The following is a 19,649-nucleotide window of genomic DNA, read 5'->3' as shown; positions in this document are numbered from 1 at the left end:
CCGTTATTGGAATGGGAATTAACTCTGTTCCTCAGAAAAGGAGTGTTTCTTCCATTGACCAAGAGGGCAGCACCTCTACCTACCTCACTCCATACGAGCATGGTTCCAAACACAACTTGCAGCCCATCAAAGAAGTTGTCTCCAATAATGATCACCATCGCTCCCCCCGTAGTCCAGCCTTCGCTTGGGCTGATGGCTTTGATGCACGGTGTGGCTAAACAAAACAAAAAGGACGTCAGAGTATCAAGTTATGGTTTTTCCTCACAGCTTTGAGACTGTTTGCAGTGCTGGGTGTAAACCCTTGCAGCAGATGGGTGCAACCAACTTCTGTGCACGTTAGGCAGCCCCAAGTCCGACACTTGGAGCAGCTTCACTTGCCCGCTCCCGGGAGTTTCTGCGCAGCTGCAGCTTCACGGCTGCCACGAATTACCCAGCGCTGACAAAGGCCTAGGACAAGTCCCCTCCAGCCATTCATCCATGAAGGCTGCTCTACCATTCCACAAAGCCCAGTAAATAAATAAATAAAAGCATGTTTTCTGCCTTGCTAGTGTTAATTACTTGCCTATTCATTACTGGCACTTAACATCATGTCATTAAAGCCTAATAGGCCAACTGTAGTGGGTGTAAAAATGAAACACTTAAATGATTGTGCAGAAGCTGTTTAAAAAAAACCCCACTTATTAGCATATGATCACACAAAGCCAAACCCTGTGGAAAGAGAGGTAGATTAAGATTTATTAAGTTTATCAGTGGGTAAAAAAGGTACAGGAATATCAAATGTTTCCTCCAATTCCTATCAGGAGACAATTTCTAATAATTTTCTTGATTTTACAGAGTAGATTTTTTTTTCACTTCTCTCTTCCATATGTTCAAGGCCTCTGGACTATACATCCCATCAGGAAACCAATATGGTTTCCAGGCCATAACCAAAGTCAATCCATCACTCCATTACCAATGTTGACAGGGTCAGAGGTGGAGGGGAACTTTGGCAGTGCTCCAAAAACATGAGACTCCTTTGAACAGCCAGTCAATCACATCCAATCAGTCAAGGAAAAACTGGATGGCTTCCTAGGCTAGGAATCCTGGGATTTTCCTTCTACCATTTCACTGCCCGCTGGGGGAGAATTAACACCACTCTGAATTCTTTACTGATTCAATCATTTTCTTCCAGTTCATTAATTCTTCTTTTAGGTTGATATAGGGCACAGTTAAGAAGTGGGGCAGCAAAACATTATAATGAAATAATATCCCTGCTTGTCTTTTCTACTAACATCACCAGCGCTTCTCACTTTCACTAGCTGCAGGGGAGGGAAAAGCAGACAGAGATAGCATTTTCTGGTAATTGTGAGTACTGTCTGCGTGAGGAATGCATCGGTAACGAACGCACGGGAAGAGGGAGAGGAGGGGCCAAGCTTTTTGAAGCTTAACAGATATCAGTATTTGTAATTGCTTTAATATAGCCCAAACCCCATCCTGTAGATGGCCATGAGTCTTGCTTAGCCAAACAAACTACAATCAATTAGTGTCAGGTCCCTCCTGCGCATTGTTATGCTCTGCGCACGGTTTGTTTAAGGGAAGCGGTGACACTTTTTCATACACATCTTGTGCTGTAACCCTTCTGTTTAACTGAGATGTCATGTTGCCTAATTTGCCTGAAATCAAACATTCCCCAGCTGAATGAGAAGCCTAAAATTTAGATAATACTTAGTGTTCCTATGTTTTTCATCTTTGCACTACGAACTAATTAATAAATTGCAGGGGGGAGGGGAAGCAAGTCTTTTAGATGTAGAGGATCATGTTTTGCATGCAGTAGACACTGTTTTCCTCCCTCTTCCTTCTCTAAACCCCCTGAGGTTCTGTAGTTCCCCCTTAGCTCTCCTTCCCTCCTGAAAACAAACAGAAATTGAAGAATGGGAAATATCCTTTCACATTCACTGGCGTACTGTTCACACAAAAATCCTACCTTCTGAGGGGTCAAGCCTCCTTGCTCTCCGTCCGTGCTTAGAGTTGTTGTGGACAAACATGTTGTCAGACACTGCCAGCACGTGCCCGTCGACGTTCACTGTTGTTGACAGCACAACCTAGATAGTTAGAAAGGGAAGAAAAAGGAGGCAGGTAAACAATTCCCTTTGAAATTCAACTTGTTAAGTATTAAATTATTCAGTTTAGTTAAAACCCTGCTCCATTTGTAAAATGGCATCATGTCCTGCAGTGTTTGCTCCCTAACAAGAAGGGAAGAAAATATTTTCAGCCTTCATTCTATGCATTAATTCCATTTAACATAGCATCCTGAGGGCCACATAAAGCCCTTACTGTATAACGAACCACCTACCGCAGATGGCCCTAAATCTCGTTTCCTATGACGCGCTGTCACCCAGCTGATGGCAAGGAGCTCTGTACACACTGACCAGGAGAGCAGGCTGCGGAGCACCACAGCCGTTTGCCCTCCGATACGGAGGTGCCGATTCAGAGCCCTACGCTGCGCCGCGCACACATGGAAATGTTTCCGCATCTGCTCAGAAAATACAGGTCTCCACTGCCTGGGCAAAATGGAAACCCCTGCTACCTGACAACAGGACCCGCTGCCACGTCTGGTTTTGACCTATGCGTGCGTAGTGCCTCTTGGAAATCATCTGAGCCCGAGGACCCCAAATCAAGCAGAAATTTTTAAACCTTAACCTCCGTTCCTTATACTGCTGGGCTCCAATAGCACAGGAATTCCTAGAGAAAGTAACTGCATATGGTAACTAATCCCACTTAGTTTTCCCTACACAATACAATATCCAAACCTGTAATTCCTATAATCCAGAAATACGTGTGCCTTTAAACCACAAACTTTTAGGAAAAAAAACCCAAACAAACTGTGCTTTAACTACCGAAAGAAGGTGCATCGTATTGGAACTTTCAGGTTGTGACCATTACTTGATGTAAATCAGCTTAACTCCACTCAGCTGCCACACAGCTACAGTAATTCACAGCCATTGAGGATCTGACCCTGGATGTGTTCATGAATTTTCACAGATGCAGCTGTCACAGGCTAGGTAGGAGAATGTCAAGCTTTAATTGTTGATAAAACCACATTCAGCACATCGCAGGAGAAACCCTGCCCTCCTACAGGATTATGCTAGCTTAAAGAATACTTTCTTTCTTGAGACAACTTTAATTCATTCCAAAAGGCTCGTGTCATACTGTACTCTTCCACTTCTCAAGTGTTCTTGTCACAATATGTGTTGCTTTTGTGCGCCAACAGATTTCATCATTGCACATTTGGGTGGAGTGAGACTCCGATCCAAAGCGAACACTTCCCGCATGACATAGCTGAACCCACTCAGATGCACTTCATTATTTTCCATTAAACAATGGAAATAAATTTTAATCTCTCACTGGCCGGCACAGAGCACACTACGGCAACAGGGGAATAGACCTGAATTATTCCAGTGTCTGAAATATTTACGACAACTGTTTAAATTGTAACCAAATGTAAATAAAAAGTATATCATATATATACAGTTACACTATATAACATATACACATCTGACCTCACATACACAAGGTACGTATGTGATAAACACACACCCTCATGCTCTTGCTATGAGATCTTTACAATACATGCAGACTTCAAGTACACACACACATTCCTCGACTGAATAATCCTTTAGGTGTAAATGTCGCGCGCAATGCAAGCGCCACATTTCCGTACGGGCCGAGGAGATCCCTGTAGCGGGAGTAATACCAAGAAGCAGCCCTCTGCTCAGAAGACAAGTGCTGAGCATCGCCTATTCCCTGAGCCAGCAGGAATGGAAGATGCACTTTTGGACCTCCCTCCATGAGCAGCTCCATTTTTATTTACCTCTCCCATTCATCATAGGCGGCTCAGAGCCACTTGGCATTTCACAGGCTAGGACCTAGGGTAAATAAACAGAGCATTCTCAGGGACAGGACAAAATGCATGTTCTGATCTGGACCAAAACCTTCTCAGCATTTTGGACCTAATTTGGAGTAATCTCTCAGGTACTGTTGAAATTCAGCAGAGACCTTTGTCGCCTTTGCTAGGACACTGCTAGCCAGCTCATTATCAGTGATGGGGAGTAAGAACACCTGAGATTATGGACATAAAAATTACTGAACTTCTTCACTTTGCTCCAGTCATTCCCTCTTGCCTGATGAAGATGACAATCCAATTGTTTTATACTGATGATTAAAACCCAGTGTTTTATGGATAAAAGGAAGAGGAATGTGCATTCCACTATGGTCTCTAACTCCCAGGCCCTTCCCTTTCACAAGCCAACTGCTTTCCCCCAGTGAGTATTTCCTGGGTCATGAAGGGTGACCCTTTCCATCTGGAATCAATCAGTCAACTCCTGACAACTTCCTGAAACACCTCACTCCATTTCCTGTTCTCTCCCCCTTCTCTCTTTCCCCCTGGTTTGCTTCACTCTTCAAAACTGCAGGCCACAGCAGCTTAATGTTAGAGGGTCAGACACAGTTAGACTCCAAAACACTACACAAGAACACCTTTGACCTTCAAAAATCTTTACATCTTAGCTAAACAAATCAAGGTCAATGTTTCTTACCATTACCTTGTTAACCATTTATATGCCTTTTTGCCAGTACCCTTCTGAACACATATTCATCAATAACACTTGTTCTCCTAATATCATAAAACATTCCAGGCCTTTTTTTTTTAAAAAAAAAAAAAACCCTCATATTTAGCGTCAACAAAAGGTGACATGAAACTTCCCTGGAGATTTCAGTTCTCATATTTGTCCACAGCACTGGCAAATCACTGGCAAATAGTTTTGGTGCGTTTTTCTTTTCCTGATCTGATGGCACTACTTCTTGTGTATGATAATCTGGCTTCTGTGTCCATTCACTTGATGGTCTCCTACCTCAAATCAGTAGATAATGCAAATTGTAATCCTAAGGGAAGGATCTGAGAACACCAAAATATGACAGGTAGGCCATGGGTTCTGGTAATTGTAGCTGAGGGCCAAATTTGACACAGAGAGCATAAAGACGAAAGATTTTGTGCCACCCAACAGCTTGACTGTCACCTCTGCTGGAGTTTCAGAGGACAGCCAATCAAGCAAGGAATAGACATGGCAACATGTTCCTCCTTCATCCATCCAAACGTAGGTTCCATCTCTAGGAACAGCGAGGGAGTTATAGGTTTCTACATGGTGTTTTCAGCAGTTCTTACGATTCTCCCTGGAAATCTGCAAGGGTCTTGGTATTAGCTACGAAGCCACAGGCAGAAAGCAACAATTCCCCGGCAGTGCTGAAGAATTGCATGCGCTGTGTCTCCACATCATTTTTGTTTCCCGGGGGGATCTCTGTAACGCAATCCCTGCTCAAAAGCCACAGTAAGGGTTCACCTGCCATGACGTTCAGTTAAACTGTCTTTAGCATGTTAAACTCAGGTTCTCTGAGCTGCACTGCCCCTCTTTCACTTCCATGCACAGTTCAAAGTCTTGGATTTCTTTACAAAGCTTCACCTGGCTACTACAATCTTTCTTCCTCCATCTATACATTATATCAGTATTTTTATATTCTAAAGTATGCTCCTCCTCAAATCACATATATGCAAGCAAGTACACCTCATCATATATACCAAAGCTGTATCACTCACAGACACCTATTTAGACATATGGTACAAACATTCCAGGCATACAGGCATTTACTTACATGTAACATATCTCATCACTGTGTAAATGATCTCTCTGAAAAAATTCCTGTTACCATTCCAAGTGTAGAAAAAATTCTTTATAACATTGTACATCTGGAAACAATATTACATTCCTGATGCACTTTCCCTTGTAACTCTCTAGTCACAGCACCATGTTATTTTAACTTTTCAAAAGAATAACTACTATGAGGATTTTTAAAATCATCATCATTATTATTATTTTCCAGCTGGGTGGAAGAAAATATGTCAAGGCCTCATCCTGCTGTCTTCACTTGGACAGGGCTCCCATTGATGTCAATAGGCGTTTTGGTTGAGTGAGTAATACAGGAGTAGATGCTAGAATATAAAGTGTTTGCTTCAGAGTTGGATTAGGAATAAGATCAACAATGTGAAAAATGCCAGCAGCCTCTCTCTGCTCAAAACTTCCATGGAATTCTTTGGGAAATCCTTCTTGAGACCCTGAGCCTGCTGCGAACTCTAGGCTAACAGAACAAACTATGGCCTTCACGTCAGGAACAGGGCCTCCTCAGGTTATAGGGGCACAGGGGTTGGAGACAACACCTCGGTCACTGACATCTGGTCTCCTGCTATTACAGAGAACCAAACCTCGCAGCTATTTTTATAAAATTGCCTTCAACCCCATCAAGCTTTTGCCTTTGGTATTGCTCTTGTTTTAAAGCCTACCTGTCCTGATGGTTAGGGAATTTCTGGTTTACAACCTAAGCTTATTCCTAGTCAGTTTATATTTAACACTAGCTTTAAAATTATTATTTCCCATTCTGATCTACCATAGCACATTTTTAGAGAGCAGTTACGTCCACTGTCAGTGCACATCACTGAGCTATTTGAGCCCAGCTCTTCTCCACTCCCCAGTCACCTCAATGACCCATTCCTGCACCTGTTCCAATTTCATTTTGTTCTGTTTTGAATATAGGTAAACCAGTATATTGTATTCCACACAAAAAATCCGCGGGGTACAGTGGTACAAATGCATCCTTCTTCTACAGCAAAGCTTACCTGAGACATAGTAGAATCTCGCCTGTGGTTTAACAGACGAGGCACAACTCTGGCAACTCCCTATCACAGTGGCTATTGGGTCTTCAGCTCTGAGCACATCCTTGAGTGTTTTTTCTTTTGCAGCTGCAGTCAGTCCTTCTCTTACTCATATAGAATCTAAAACGGGGTCAGTCACTATCTGATAAAGAAACCTGCCATCCAGTAATAGCTCCGGACTCCGCTGATACCAGTTGCATCTTTCTCGCAATCTATACCTGGGAAATTAGTCTCCCATAACAACATGAGTCCGTGTGGCATTCATCTCTCTAACAACACTTCAGCAATTCCTATCCATATCCAAATCTGACCATGAGGGTCTCTGGCACATTCTTTCACCATCAGTCTGAAAAGGATTTCAATTTAGACTAGTTATCTTATATTCTTGCTGTCCCTCTTTGTTTCTTACAGCCTACCTTCCTAACTCACAGTATTATCCCACCATTCTTACCCATTTTTCTCTTTCCTGAATGACACAAATCCTTCAGAGCTTCGTAGCGAGCTAGCTGGGTGAATTCTCAAACACAGCCAGCTCTGCTCACGTGCCTGATGATGAACTGCTCCAACCACTCGGAGGTCAGGAATGAAATCTCCCCAGGGACACACCTTGTTATTTTTCCTTTCTCTTTCTCCCTAGAGCACCTAGAGGGGGGTACCTGCCAGGAAACATTCCATGTCATGATTTCTGCTGAAAACAGAGGGCAATTGCTGACCTTTCTCTTTTTGTTTCTAAAAAAGCATGTTGGTTCAAAGATGACCATTGTTAGAACTGATGTTCTGTTGCCTTGTACCATTCAACCGACGTGGCACTGTAGGATCTGTTTAATCAGTGTGTTGCTGGATGAAGCAGAATTCCCAATCAACGGGAGTCTAATGTGTTAGCACCACGTCTCAGCTGAAGCGCCTCACCTTAATTCCACAGAATTATTGTCCCCCATTACACATCGGTCGTTACCGTTAAGTATCATTGGGCTTCAATCAAGTTCTCTAGGAGAAGTCCTCTTTAATTGGAGGGCATCATATTTTTTTTTAATTCTGTTTCTGGGAGAATCACTCACTGAGAATACAGCAACGACAGTGACAAGAATACCTATGTAAACTCCGATTTGCAGATCAGCTAAGCTCAAACAGTCAGCACTATGGTTGAATAGGTGATTTTAGCAGGCTTTTTGTTCCAGTTCTCCACTGACAATCGTTATTCAGAAATATGTTAATTGATAAATAATCAATATTTGCGTCACTTAAATTCACAAGGACATATTACTGGATCTGCATATGTGTCTAGGCAGCCATCAAGTAACCATGAAAATCTCAATTAGTCCGCGAAAGATTCCCTCTACCTGCTTTAGCCACCGACAGATGTTTAAGTAGTGAGTGATTCACAATAAAATTATGTTACTACTGGGGAAAAAAACTCCACTAAAATAATGATCACACATCCTTCCAACTTCAGTGGTATAACTTTTTTTCAACAGTATAAAACCTTTTAGAAAATCTAGTATTTCAATTTTTTAAATGACATTTAAGAGATTTTCATTGTATCTTCGAAGCTCTATTTAATATCAAAGCAAACTTCAAATAGTTAACATGATCACGAAGCAGCTGGTGTTGCTCTCCAAACTAAAGAATTATACTAAAAAAACCCTCTTCAGGCATCTGGAGCTGTATTAAATTTACAATGCAGTGTTAATGTAACCTTTCCATCGCTTTTTCTCCCCACCCCCCTTTTTTTAAATGAGCATAATATAATTGAAATCTAACATTTAATTTAGTTTAATATTCATAACTGTACTATAAAATATCTAAATCGAGAATATCTAGACGTGAGGCTGAGGCCAGGCTCAGAGGCTGGATCCCAGTGCCCTGGACTTTGGTCCTCAGCCAAACCAAGCCCAAACTGCGGAGCTTCACACCCATCCCTAATCAGAAGCATTAATTTGACACTTTTCCAGACATGAGTAACCACTCTCCCATGCTGGAAGAACTCCGTAAGATGCATTGTGCAGCACTATTTCCATGTCTCTTATTTATATCTGCGTCTCAACAACAGAGCCTGAGTTTTGGGTTTTCATTCCACCTCCATTAAAGAGCAAAAAATGGTTTTTGATGAGACCCTTGCCATTCCAGGCTTCAGTAGCAATTTAAATGAGAACTTTAATATAAGGATTCTCTCTTCTGTTTTTTTTTTAATAACCATAAAAAAAGAGTATCTTAAAGTCTCCTGGAGACAACCACTGCTCCATTGAAAATGAATATATTTGGTTCTGCGGAAAAACGCAGGTACAAATTAAAAGATAGGTAGGACAAACAACTGTCCTTTCAAACCTAATAACCAATTCTGCACATAAATTACTTTGCCTGATGTAAAGCTTAACAATTAAAATGAAAATTAACATGTCCACAGTGTGCACCAGCACTAATATTTGAAGTAATCTATCTCTTTTCCCCACTTCTGACTTTAAAGGTAGCTGACAGACCACGCTCAACAAGCAGCAGGCAAAAAAGCATTTGCCTAAATTTAAAAACAAAGCAAACCAAACACAAAAACTCAAGTGAAAAAAAAAAAAAAAAAAAAGGAGGATCCAGAAGACAGAGACAGCGGAGCACTCAAGAACACTCCTACGTTTTGTTATGTCCAGGGCAGTCATGCTTCTGTCTTTGCTTATTGTCTCTACAATTCATCACGGCTAATTTCCTCTGGAACACAGAGCTTCTCTACTCCCAAAATTTTAACAACTGAACTCCTTTTTGTGACCTCTGTAGCCCAGAAAACGCCCATCAACCAGTGTGCCCAGTTTTGAGCAGGCCTGAATGAAGATCCTGCTTTCACTCAAAACCTCAAGTATTTCGCAATTTGTCTCAAAGGGGTCATTTTTGTAACTGAAAAAAAAGTCGTCAACATTTTTGGTTCTGACAAAAAAAAAATAAGTTAACCCTAGTGGTTTTGCCTGATCTTGACTAATTTGGGGGTTTGAACTCAAATCTCAGAACGCAACTCAAAGGGATGAACTAGCAGGGACTGAAGTGCAGAAGGAGTTTAATCAGCCCTGCAAGCAGAACCAGAGAGTTTCACTTGGCTCTATTTTTCTGGCTTGGCGTGTTGTAAGGCAGAAAACCCAGATGAAGAGTCTGGCCCAGCTTGTTTTCTTCTCCAATAAAGTGCTGATTTTGCTACAAACATCAAAAGCAAGGCCGTACTTTCTCATCTGCAGGAGGCAGGGTGGGCGGACGGGCTGAAGGCAGGCACCCCATCAGTAGCCCATTGCGGTTTCCAATGTTTCACTGGAAATCTGAAGCTCTTTAGGCACTACAATATCACCATTTGGGGTGTGGAGATACAGAGGTGAAACAAAGAATAAGGCTCATCCTAGAGACAGACTTCTGCCAAACAAAATTAGATCCAAAGTCCTCCTGCCGTTCAGCACCTGATCAAAATCTAGGATTTTGGTTCCGCTCGCTGTAAGGGTCGGTCAGAAAATCAGTATTGTCTCAACCTTGTCATCGAGGACTTCCAGGTGGACTATGGACTTGATCTGGCCTAAAAGTTAGGCTCACAACTTGACATGAGCAGCCTGCCTGAGATGCAGTTGTTTTTTTTTTTCCTCCCGGGAACAGAACGGAACTGTTATGGACAAGGCCGACTCTGGCCTAACAACAAAATGTACAACATCCTTGAAACGGCGGAGAGAGTGGCGCAGAGGTGCCACAGCTCATCCCTGTTGTCAAAACTGGCAGAGATAACCGTGCAGCTGCTATTGAGGAGGATGACTCACAACTGCTGTCTCAAAAACAACGGTGAGAAAGTGCCCTTTAACGGAACTTTGCTAATTATAATGTACAAAAAACCACACTTCTATCCTAAGGGCCGAGAGCAGGCGGAGATCCCCGAAGTAAGGAGGAGCAAGGTTTGCCACTTGGCATAAAAGGTCGACCCCTAACAACGAGAGCCCTGAGAGAGAGCTCTGCCCACCAAGGATCGACATCGACATCGATCGTGAGGACCAGCGGGACGCTGCCTGGACCTGGGACCATAGGGACGCCTTGGACCCGCGGTGGTAGCTATTATCTTCTTTTTTCCCTTCCCTACCTTTACTTTTCCTTTTCACTCCCTTTCACCTATCGCACGCCGCTTTACGGGCAAAATAATAAAGTTTGTGCTGTTTGATTGAAACCAACCCCTTTGGCGTGTTCGCCGTAATTTTGCAGTTCAGGATCACATTAAAAGAACCATCACGAGTCCCGAGTGGGCCGTGACACTCGCCATAGCAAGGGGACAGCCAGCGTAAGACTGAAATCAGATCTGAATTTCTTCAGTGTCCAAGTGTCTTTTGATCCAGAGTTTGCATTGTGGCTGTTACAACCGATATTATCTGTAATATGGCAGTGCCTAGAATCCCCAGGTGTTAACCAGGATAGCCTTGTGCAAGATTTTTTACAAACTCATAACAAAACAATAAAAAAAAAAGAGACTCTGTATTTATGTTCCATCACATTCCACAATCAGCTATTCTAGCTGGCTCTAAGAGCTAACGAGATCTGTTTACATGCTATGAACTGAGTTTTCCTTTATTCCCAGATTTTGTTGCATTCTTGGCAGATGATATCTAATTGGTGTTTTTTCTTTATGGAAATTGCCGCTTGAAGGAAAAAAAAATCAGCACAAATTTCCTAACAATGAGCACCTCTTTTTTCTCCTGTCTTACCATCTCTAACAACACAGAACGAAGAAGTCACTGCAGCCTCTTTAAAACACTAGTGAAAAAAAATTAAGTCGGTCAGGAATTTTTCTTTCCACCCAAAACAAAAAAAATTAACAACTCTTATATTTTTGCCTACATTTCTCTAAAATTTTTGGAGCTTTCAGAACCTTTTGTTTTGCAGTATTTACCTTAAAAGTTAAACTTCTTTTTTTTTTTTTAATAAAAACACACCTCCTGTGAATTTTTCATTGCTAGTAAAAGTAAAAAAAAAAAAAATTAAAAAAACCACTTATCTGTGAAAATATGTTTTGGTGGAAAGTTTTAAATAACTCTGTAAACCCCCGCAGAGTTTTAACTTTAACTTCATTTATAAACAAGGGAATTGATGCAAGTGCCCAAGCAATGAAAGATGAATCGCCAAACCTAAGGATGTCACTGTCCCACTACAAGTCTTGTGGACCTGCAGGAAAATCACAGCTCCCTCCATAACCTAAAATCCTCTGCGTATCAGGGATGGGACACCGTGAAGGGACAATAATGATGATAACAAGCGGTAACAGCATTGACAAGGATAATCCTGATTTTCACCAGTAGATTTCGAAGGCTCTGGCTGACAAAGCACACACACACTTTTTCAAACGCTCTCCTGAATCAAGCCCACAAAGTTTAACCAAGGTGAGGAACCCCATTTGGAGAGGTGGAAATACAGACTAAAAGAAAGGAGAAAGGGCTCATCGAAGGGCAGCCAGCAAATTCATCCAACCACTGGACCTGCAGCCTCGCACCCCTTTCGCTAGGCCACGCCGCCGCGCTTGCAGTCGTGGGGCCGTGAGCTCCACAGCATTCTTTGCCGTGCCATCTTCTGTGCCGCGTGGAGACGTGACTGCATCTGGGATGTGAAAGGCTCGAGCGTTCAGTTTACATTTTGGTGAGGGCTAAGTTACAGGTAAAATACTTATTTATCAAACGTAGCTCTTACAAGGTTAGGGTGCGAAAGGTGGAGGCTGCATCTGCCTTTCTCTTCACCACTGCCACACTTCACCTCCTTCTGTGTTTTTATTAGCTGGTATTCACAATACATCAGCGACAGCTATGATGAAACCAGTGGCAGATTTCACTGCAAAGCAGCTGGGTCAGTGTCCCCTGGGTCTTGTTGCTTTGCTGCGTGAGATCTTAAAGTGACCATAGCTATTTTGGCTTCTTGTTTTAAAGAAGCTGAAAGGGAGGGCACGAGAGTGTTAAAAGGCAGAAGAGATGGAAAGAGATAGGGAGTGGAGGGAAAATGAGGAGACCGCTTGTGTGCCGCGTACCGAGCTACTTTGAGAAATTCTGAGGCATCTAAGTATCACAAAAACGATCCCTGCTGTGGGCAGCTGTATGCGCGAGTGCTTTGCCCGAGGGCGTCAAATCAAATATCCACTGCTGGTTGGTACAGTACATGACGTCCCCTTGGGGATTCAGAGTGGAAAAAAGAGGAAAAAGGCGGGGGGGGGGGAAGGTTTAAACACAACAAATGGAGAAAAACTTTAACAATATCTGATATGGCTTATCATATTCTGGCATCGTATTTATTATGAACATTGGAGGAGAGAGGAGAGGGAAAAGCAGACATGTTAATGTGGAGTCTTAGAAGACTTACCTGGAACCGTCTCATATCTCTTGGGTTTCCTGCTGTTTTCAAACAATTCTGATTGCACTTGAGAAAAAATTTTAAGAAGAATCTGGAAAGATAAAGAACCACATCATTTCTATTAACCATAACGAAACGTGTGTTGTGATACTCTGTTTTAAAGTACACATCATAGTGATTTACATGACAGTGTATCAGTAGACCCACACTATAAGAACTTACCAAAACAGAAACAAAACAAAGAAAAACCCTAACTAACTGAAGTTAAAAAAAAAATCAGGTAAAGTACAACCAGTGTGACTGTAATCCACTCTGAGCCGGTGCAAATCAACACATCTCTGATTTACGCCTGTTTCCTCACCGCGTGTTTGACCACACAATTTTAGTCTCTTTATCTTTCCCTTGCATACAAGGTCTTTCTTTCGCTGTCTGAAGGGATTTTCCGTGAAACAATATAGAAGAGGAACCCTATTGTAAAAACCACAAAACCCAACAGGGCGCCTCTGAAGCAGATCAGCCTGGAAACCACTTCGAATGAATTAAAACCCAGAAACAAATGCAGCTCCCAGAAAAGCTGATGAGATTTCATCATGACGGTGTTTTTAGTTATAAAGATTTCAGTAAGGAAAGCAGAGAAGCACCACTGCCAAGAGCCCAGATTATAACCTTGCCAAGATTTTGGGAGAGGATAACAAACACACAACCCGAAGTCATACATGACAGCTCATGCTGTCCAGGAGATAAACCTATTAATGTGCTACAAAGTTCTCGTGCCAATTATTTTTGCCCTGTCACGTACACCTATCTTTATGTGTTATTACTCTGTAGTTTAGCCTGTCATGTACACAAGTGGGACCCTCAGCGCGCTTGACTGGCGTACCCAACACCAGAGCATACAGATTTCACAGTTTAGAATTACTAGGAAGGCGTTTTCTATGAGCTTTTTCACAAAATTTAGTGTCAAATCTAGGGAGGAGAGGCTTCATCCCTTTGTTATCTATTCATCCATCTAAATTTATGAATTTCAGAAGTAAGGAAACTACATGAAAAATCACAGTTGTTGGATTAAAAACAAAACAAGCATATCTTCAAAATTCAGATACAACAGGGAAGAAAAATTTTTGGCATCCCCTATGGCAACTGAAAATATTTTCTGCGATTCTTTTTATTTCCATTTGCCAGACAAAATGAGTTTAACTGCAACAATTAAGATAAAAAAAAAATAAAAGACTTTAAGGTAGATTTACCAGGAAAAAGACTTGGATATAAGAAAAAATAAATAGTTGAAGAATTGATTTAGAATACAAAGAACAGTTTATTTATTTATTTCTCTTGCTGAGTGCTTTCCTTAAAAAAAAAAAAAAAAAAAATCCGCTTTTGCAGTAAGTTAAAGTCCCAGGTGAGCCAGGCCTATTTCCCTTTCTGTTACTATGACAACGATTTTTTACCGCAGTCCCTAAGTCCCTTCAGAACTCACACATTCATGCCTTGAATTAGAACTTTAAAGGAGAAAGATGTATATTTCCTAGGGTTTACCAACAACTACCAAAATAGTCTGAACACCAGACAATAAAGCAGAAATCCACTCTCCCTTGTTATTGCTACTTTCTTTGCACCACTTACACTGCAGCATTGCTCTGTTTGCCCCAAAAATACACAGAAATACCGAAGGATCCGAGCCATTTATATGTTGCTCGAACAAACAAAACCCTTCGCAAACCTCACGACAACTGAACTCACAAAAGATAACGTCATGGAAAACACTGTCACTAAATCCATCCTTCCAGTGAGCTTTTTCAATTAAAAATTTCCTTTTTTTCCCTTAAATCTCTCACAAACATTTTAATAACATCTAAAATATTTCTTTTTTCTGTGTGTGCATTTTGCAGCCTGTTGTTTTTGTCCCCATCGTTCTTTCCTGTTGCCGGCTTGCAGAGCTCACTGGTTCTTCCTGCGGCACGGACTGGAATGACCGGGCAGCGGCCGCTGCGCTCTCTCTGCACGTTGGTGTCCAGATTCGGGTGGGCCAGTGCCCGGCCGTGTGAGGGCAACTTCTGCCACCAGAGCCCTGGTCGCCTCCGTGTATTCCGAACTAAAAAATCCGACAGAACTTCATGCCTCCAGAGCAGCACGCAGTGAATATGTTCTATCAGCTAAGTCTTATTGACTCCTCGTGCTAAAACCTGTGACCTCTTTTATTTGAATGATTCAGTAAGCAAGACTTTAGCTGTAAGAATGTTTTCTGAAGGAAAAATACAATGCACGCCGACATGCTCAGATATTCACAGGAGAATTTCAGCCAGAAATGTTACTCACAAACAATTCTCTTTATCCTGCCCACTTCTTAACAGACATAAAAAAATATTTGCAAATACATAAACAGCTTACGTTACTGAGATCTATCTACGGAAGGAAAAATAGCAGAACGAAACCAAACTACATAATGAAGCCATGGCAAGTAACTTCCATGTGAAAATCAAGGAGCCGCTGGCAAACTGATTATTTTGGAGGGTAACTGCAAACAAAAATCCACAAGATTTCCTTATTACTTTCAAGGAAAAATAAAAGATTAAACTAATCAGGAAAACGTCCCGTTTCCTTTTTAAATTTTTTAAATGCTTGCAACTTTATTTATCTAGGTGAGGAAAACACTCAATAGGAACTAAAGAACAAAGAAAATTGGAGCAAAGAAAGGTGTCGGTGAGAATCCCACTGCGTCAGCTGAACGGACTTTGGGGAGAGCTGAGCTCCCGCAGCACTGTTACACAAACCCTGAAAGGCAGACAGAAAGGTAAAAATTTTAAATATCTGCTTAACAGTATCCATGACGGAACTCTGCCACACTGCATAGCAATGAACTAAATTCAGATTTGCTGCTAAACATTTCCAGAAAATGGGGTGCAGTGCATGTGAACGTGAACTTGGATTTCAGTCAGATCTGTGCTGATGCAAATCAACAGTATTGCCCATCACAACCACGCAGAAAGCAAACCTCTCCTTCTCTCTGAGCCGCCTGCCTCCTACAAGACGAAGAGCATTCTCGTTGCTCACTGACTGCATTCGGCATGCAGGAGCTCTGGGGTGTTCAGTCGGGACACTGAACCAGCAGCAGTTCAGGGAGTCCCACTTGAGATGGCTTAAAGGTGCCAGACTTTCTGGAACTGCTGAGCACCTCAGCTGCTGAAAACTGTGCAGCTTTAAGATATCACAAACTGGGCGTCAGGAATTCTTCACCTCACTTTTGGAAGTTCTGGCACCAAGCACCGGGCAGTACTCACATCTACGGCCAGTGCCAAGACATCGGTGGTTTCTTTGGAGCTCACCGGATATCCTGCACTAAGACAGCTTTCCTTCCCATCACCCCAGCTTTAATTTCATTTTATTTAGATGCAGACATAAGAATTTTCATCTTTCCTCGAGTTGAACCATGTCTCTCTTTTTCTCCTTTCAGTTCCTTCAGTCAAATTTGAGTTGCAACTGGGCATCAGCATGAAGTATTTGGTAGGCTGTTATATATACATGTATATTTTAACTGGTTGCATCTGGGAAAGGCAAAAATATTTATTGCAGCATTAGATTAAAAATTACTTCGGGGGAGCAAAGAGGAGGGAAGGTTTAGCACTAAATGAAGCTGATTTAGGGGTAACAGGAGAATTGCAGACAGGCTTTATTAATTTTTAAAAATTAGAACTTTTAGACAGTTTTTTGACCTTAACCTATTCATACATCAAAAAATAAAAACCAGAATTTAAAAAAATAGCTCATTTTCATGTTTTTAGCTGACCTTTGTTCCTTCCCAAGGAGGGCGTTAGCTATGAGTTTAGCAGATCACACTAACTCCAGCCTAGCCGTCGCATAGATCAACATCCAAGGGCGCTGGGGGAAAACCTAAATACTTCTGAATGACTACCAGTGAACATTTTGGCATTGCTATAGAAAACTTGATTAACTTAATGCACAGACATAAAATTAATGAAGATATAACTATAGACTTAGCCTTTTTTTCCTATTGAGTGGCTCATATAGATGAGCTTTCTATTTACAGACTGATACGCTTGCAGAGGTCTCCAAAATGCCTCTGCAAATATGACTCCCTCTTTCAGGATTTAGAGGGAGCAACTTTGGATGGTACTGCTCCTTCTACTGGGAGCTACCACCGTGCTGAGGAGTTAGGCTGATGAATCATTTACGTGCCCCTTTCTCTCTCTAGTACAAAGACAGCTGTGTTGCCTCAGCCAGTTTTCGGCCATACTACGAGCAATCCTGCCTGACTTTGGGGGAGCGCTCACAATCCGTAACGCAGCTGGGAGGTGGCAGAACAAATTCTGCAGAGGGCTGTCCAGGGACTGCAAGAAAAGGTAAGGGCAAAGCAGGTAAGGTCTTGCATCTCTCAAGCTCTGTGTCCAAAGCAGCTGCTAACTCCAACTCTCAGCATGTCCACGTATGCCTGTATGAGTAGGTTCTGTACCTACCTGAGGCAACTTAACAACACGGTAGGAACTAGAAATCATCTTCGACACCTTTGAGAATGTTTATCCTCCATCTCGGATGACTGAGAAGAGCCTTAAGAAAATCCTGTTGGAGTCAGAAGAAAATCCTTCTTGTGACTTCAGCAGGACGAGACAGAAGACCTAAAGAGCAGTCCCACATGCAACAGAAGGTGTAGCTTAAAAAAAAAAAAAAATCCATTAATGTTTTTTTAAAGCCCTGCCACAAGACCTGGGACCGACTAGTCTCACCACATGGAACCACAGAAATAGATAATATGCTTTGCGCTTTTATAGCGCCATTCTGTGGGGCTTAGACTTCAATTAATTCTGCCTCACAAAAGCCCTCTGCAGCAGGTGCTGTAACTCGCCGTTTCACAGGCAAAGATGCCAGAGCCTGGAAACTGGGAGGGAATCGCTCCCCATCACATCGCAGGTCTGCCGCAGAGCTGGGACTAGGACTCAGATCTCCTGACTCCTGCTTCTACGTCTTAACTAACCCTCCTATCCACCTTTTGTGCTTTCTTAAAATACATGTACAGAATCAAGAGATACAATAGTGTTTTTATCTTATAAGCAGCCTCGGGACACACTTCAAAAATATCCCTTGTAAAGCAAATACAAGATAATCCTGTCTTGGTTGGGTTACTCTAGAATTTGGATTCATGGTCTCAGTCATCTTTTGGCCTGAGAAGATGCCTACCATCTAGTATGATCAGTTTATCAGCAAATCTTAGATGCTACAATCTAACATGAATAGAAAGATATGGTGGCATTCTGCTTAAATGAATAAGGTGCTTCCAAAAAATCACCAAGCGAACAAAAGAAAAACTGGAAGCTGTTATGATGACTATCTCTGCTCCAGTTAAACAATATTGGGATCAAATGTACTGTGAACTGCAAAATTATCACTGCAGCGGGGGCCTGACTCCAACTCCATCAAAGCTCGGAAACTGTGAGATGGAGGGCTCCCATCCTCCCCTCAACTCACCCATGTATGTCTTGGCTTGGCAAACTCTGAGATAAGTGTGATGAGTAACCCTACTCAACGTCACAACACGACAGAGCAGAAGGCTTTACTTGAAATGTCTTCCTCTCAAAGGGACTAGGTCAGATTTTGTGCATACATTTGAAGGTCAGTATTTAAAATCAATTAATTGCCTTTATTTGATAGTATCATCTTGATTTTAATAAATATCAGTAGAAGACTTCTTTATAACGTGAATATTTATCTCTGGAGTAATTTTGTTCTATTATGTCAGTGTTTGTTATTACGGAGCTGATGAGAAAACGTACTCTCTTCCTGCAGTTATAGTCAGTGTGGGATCAGGCATGGCACAGAAGGCATTCTAAATGAACGTACATCCTATACTGTGTGAGAAATGAGTCAGGCTATTACAATAATCCAGAGTATTTATATGATACTCCGCAAACAGTAGCTAATTAATCTTCGCAAAACTCCTGTGCATAAAGTGTGAACCCAGTTTTACAAATGTGAAAGCCAACATATGTAGGTCAGGAGACTTCTTTGAGTTTGTCAGAGATTTACTGGGGGAGAAGGGAGCAGGAGTCAGATGATACGAGGTCCCAAGCCTAGGCCAGGAGAAGAGGAGTTGGCTCCTCATTTATCACTTGTTTCTCAGTAGCACTCCAGTTGCACCAAAAACCGCACATGAACATTATGCCTGCTACTCCTGCCCCCAACAACGTCCTCACTTCCTGATGGGAAAAAATGAGAACCACTTCCCTTCCCTACCCTCTTGCCTTAATTCAATGAAATTTCTCCAGTTCTGGCACCACCAGTCTGGTTAGATGTTCCTCCAGCTCCACACTTCCACACGCAGAGGACAACCAGACTGTGCAAGGGGATTCCTCAGCCTTGCGTGAAGATGAGATACGTGTATGCAGACCTAAGGGAGATGGAGGAACCTCCTTTGAGGTTCTTCTTCTATGATTCTTATTTTTACGCTTCCACCTATACTTTCTGCCACATACAGCCCTTTACATTGCTGTTACATCCTTCCCCTCATCTCACCTCTCCGATTGTCTCTCAGCTTCTAGGCACTGATCCTGACCCCTCTCTACAGGAACTC

General features: G+C 42.1%; 1 protein-coding gene across 1 annotated transcript in view; it reads right to left on the bottom strand.

Moving 5' to 3' along the window:
* Positions 1-19,649, bottom strand: part of EBF2 (EBF transcription factor 2) — a 145,004-nt gene that overhangs the window by 27,799 nt on the left and 97,556 nt on the right. The window contains exons 7-9 of the mRNA XM_086767836.1: positions 13,079-13,160; positions 1,964-2,081; positions 84-214 (exon numbers count right to left, since the gene is read on the bottom strand). Of these exons, the coding sequence (XP_086623962.1) occupies positions 84-214; positions 1,964-2,081; positions 13,079-13,160 (331 nt within the window). The remainder of the gene's footprint in view (positions 1-83; positions 215-1,963; positions 2,082-13,078; positions 13,161-19,649) is intronic.

The sequence above is a fragment of the Chlamydotis macqueenii genome, chromosome 27 (assembly GCF_036417535.1).
Source record: "Chlamydotis macqueenii isolate bChlMac1 chromosome 27, bChlMac1.mat, whole genome shotgun sequence".
Classification (NCBI taxonomy): domain Eukaryota; kingdom Metazoa; phylum Chordata; class Aves; order Otidiformes; family Otididae; genus Chlamydotis; species Chlamydotis macqueenii.
This window is presented reverse-complemented; position numbering and strand designations above follow the sequence as displayed.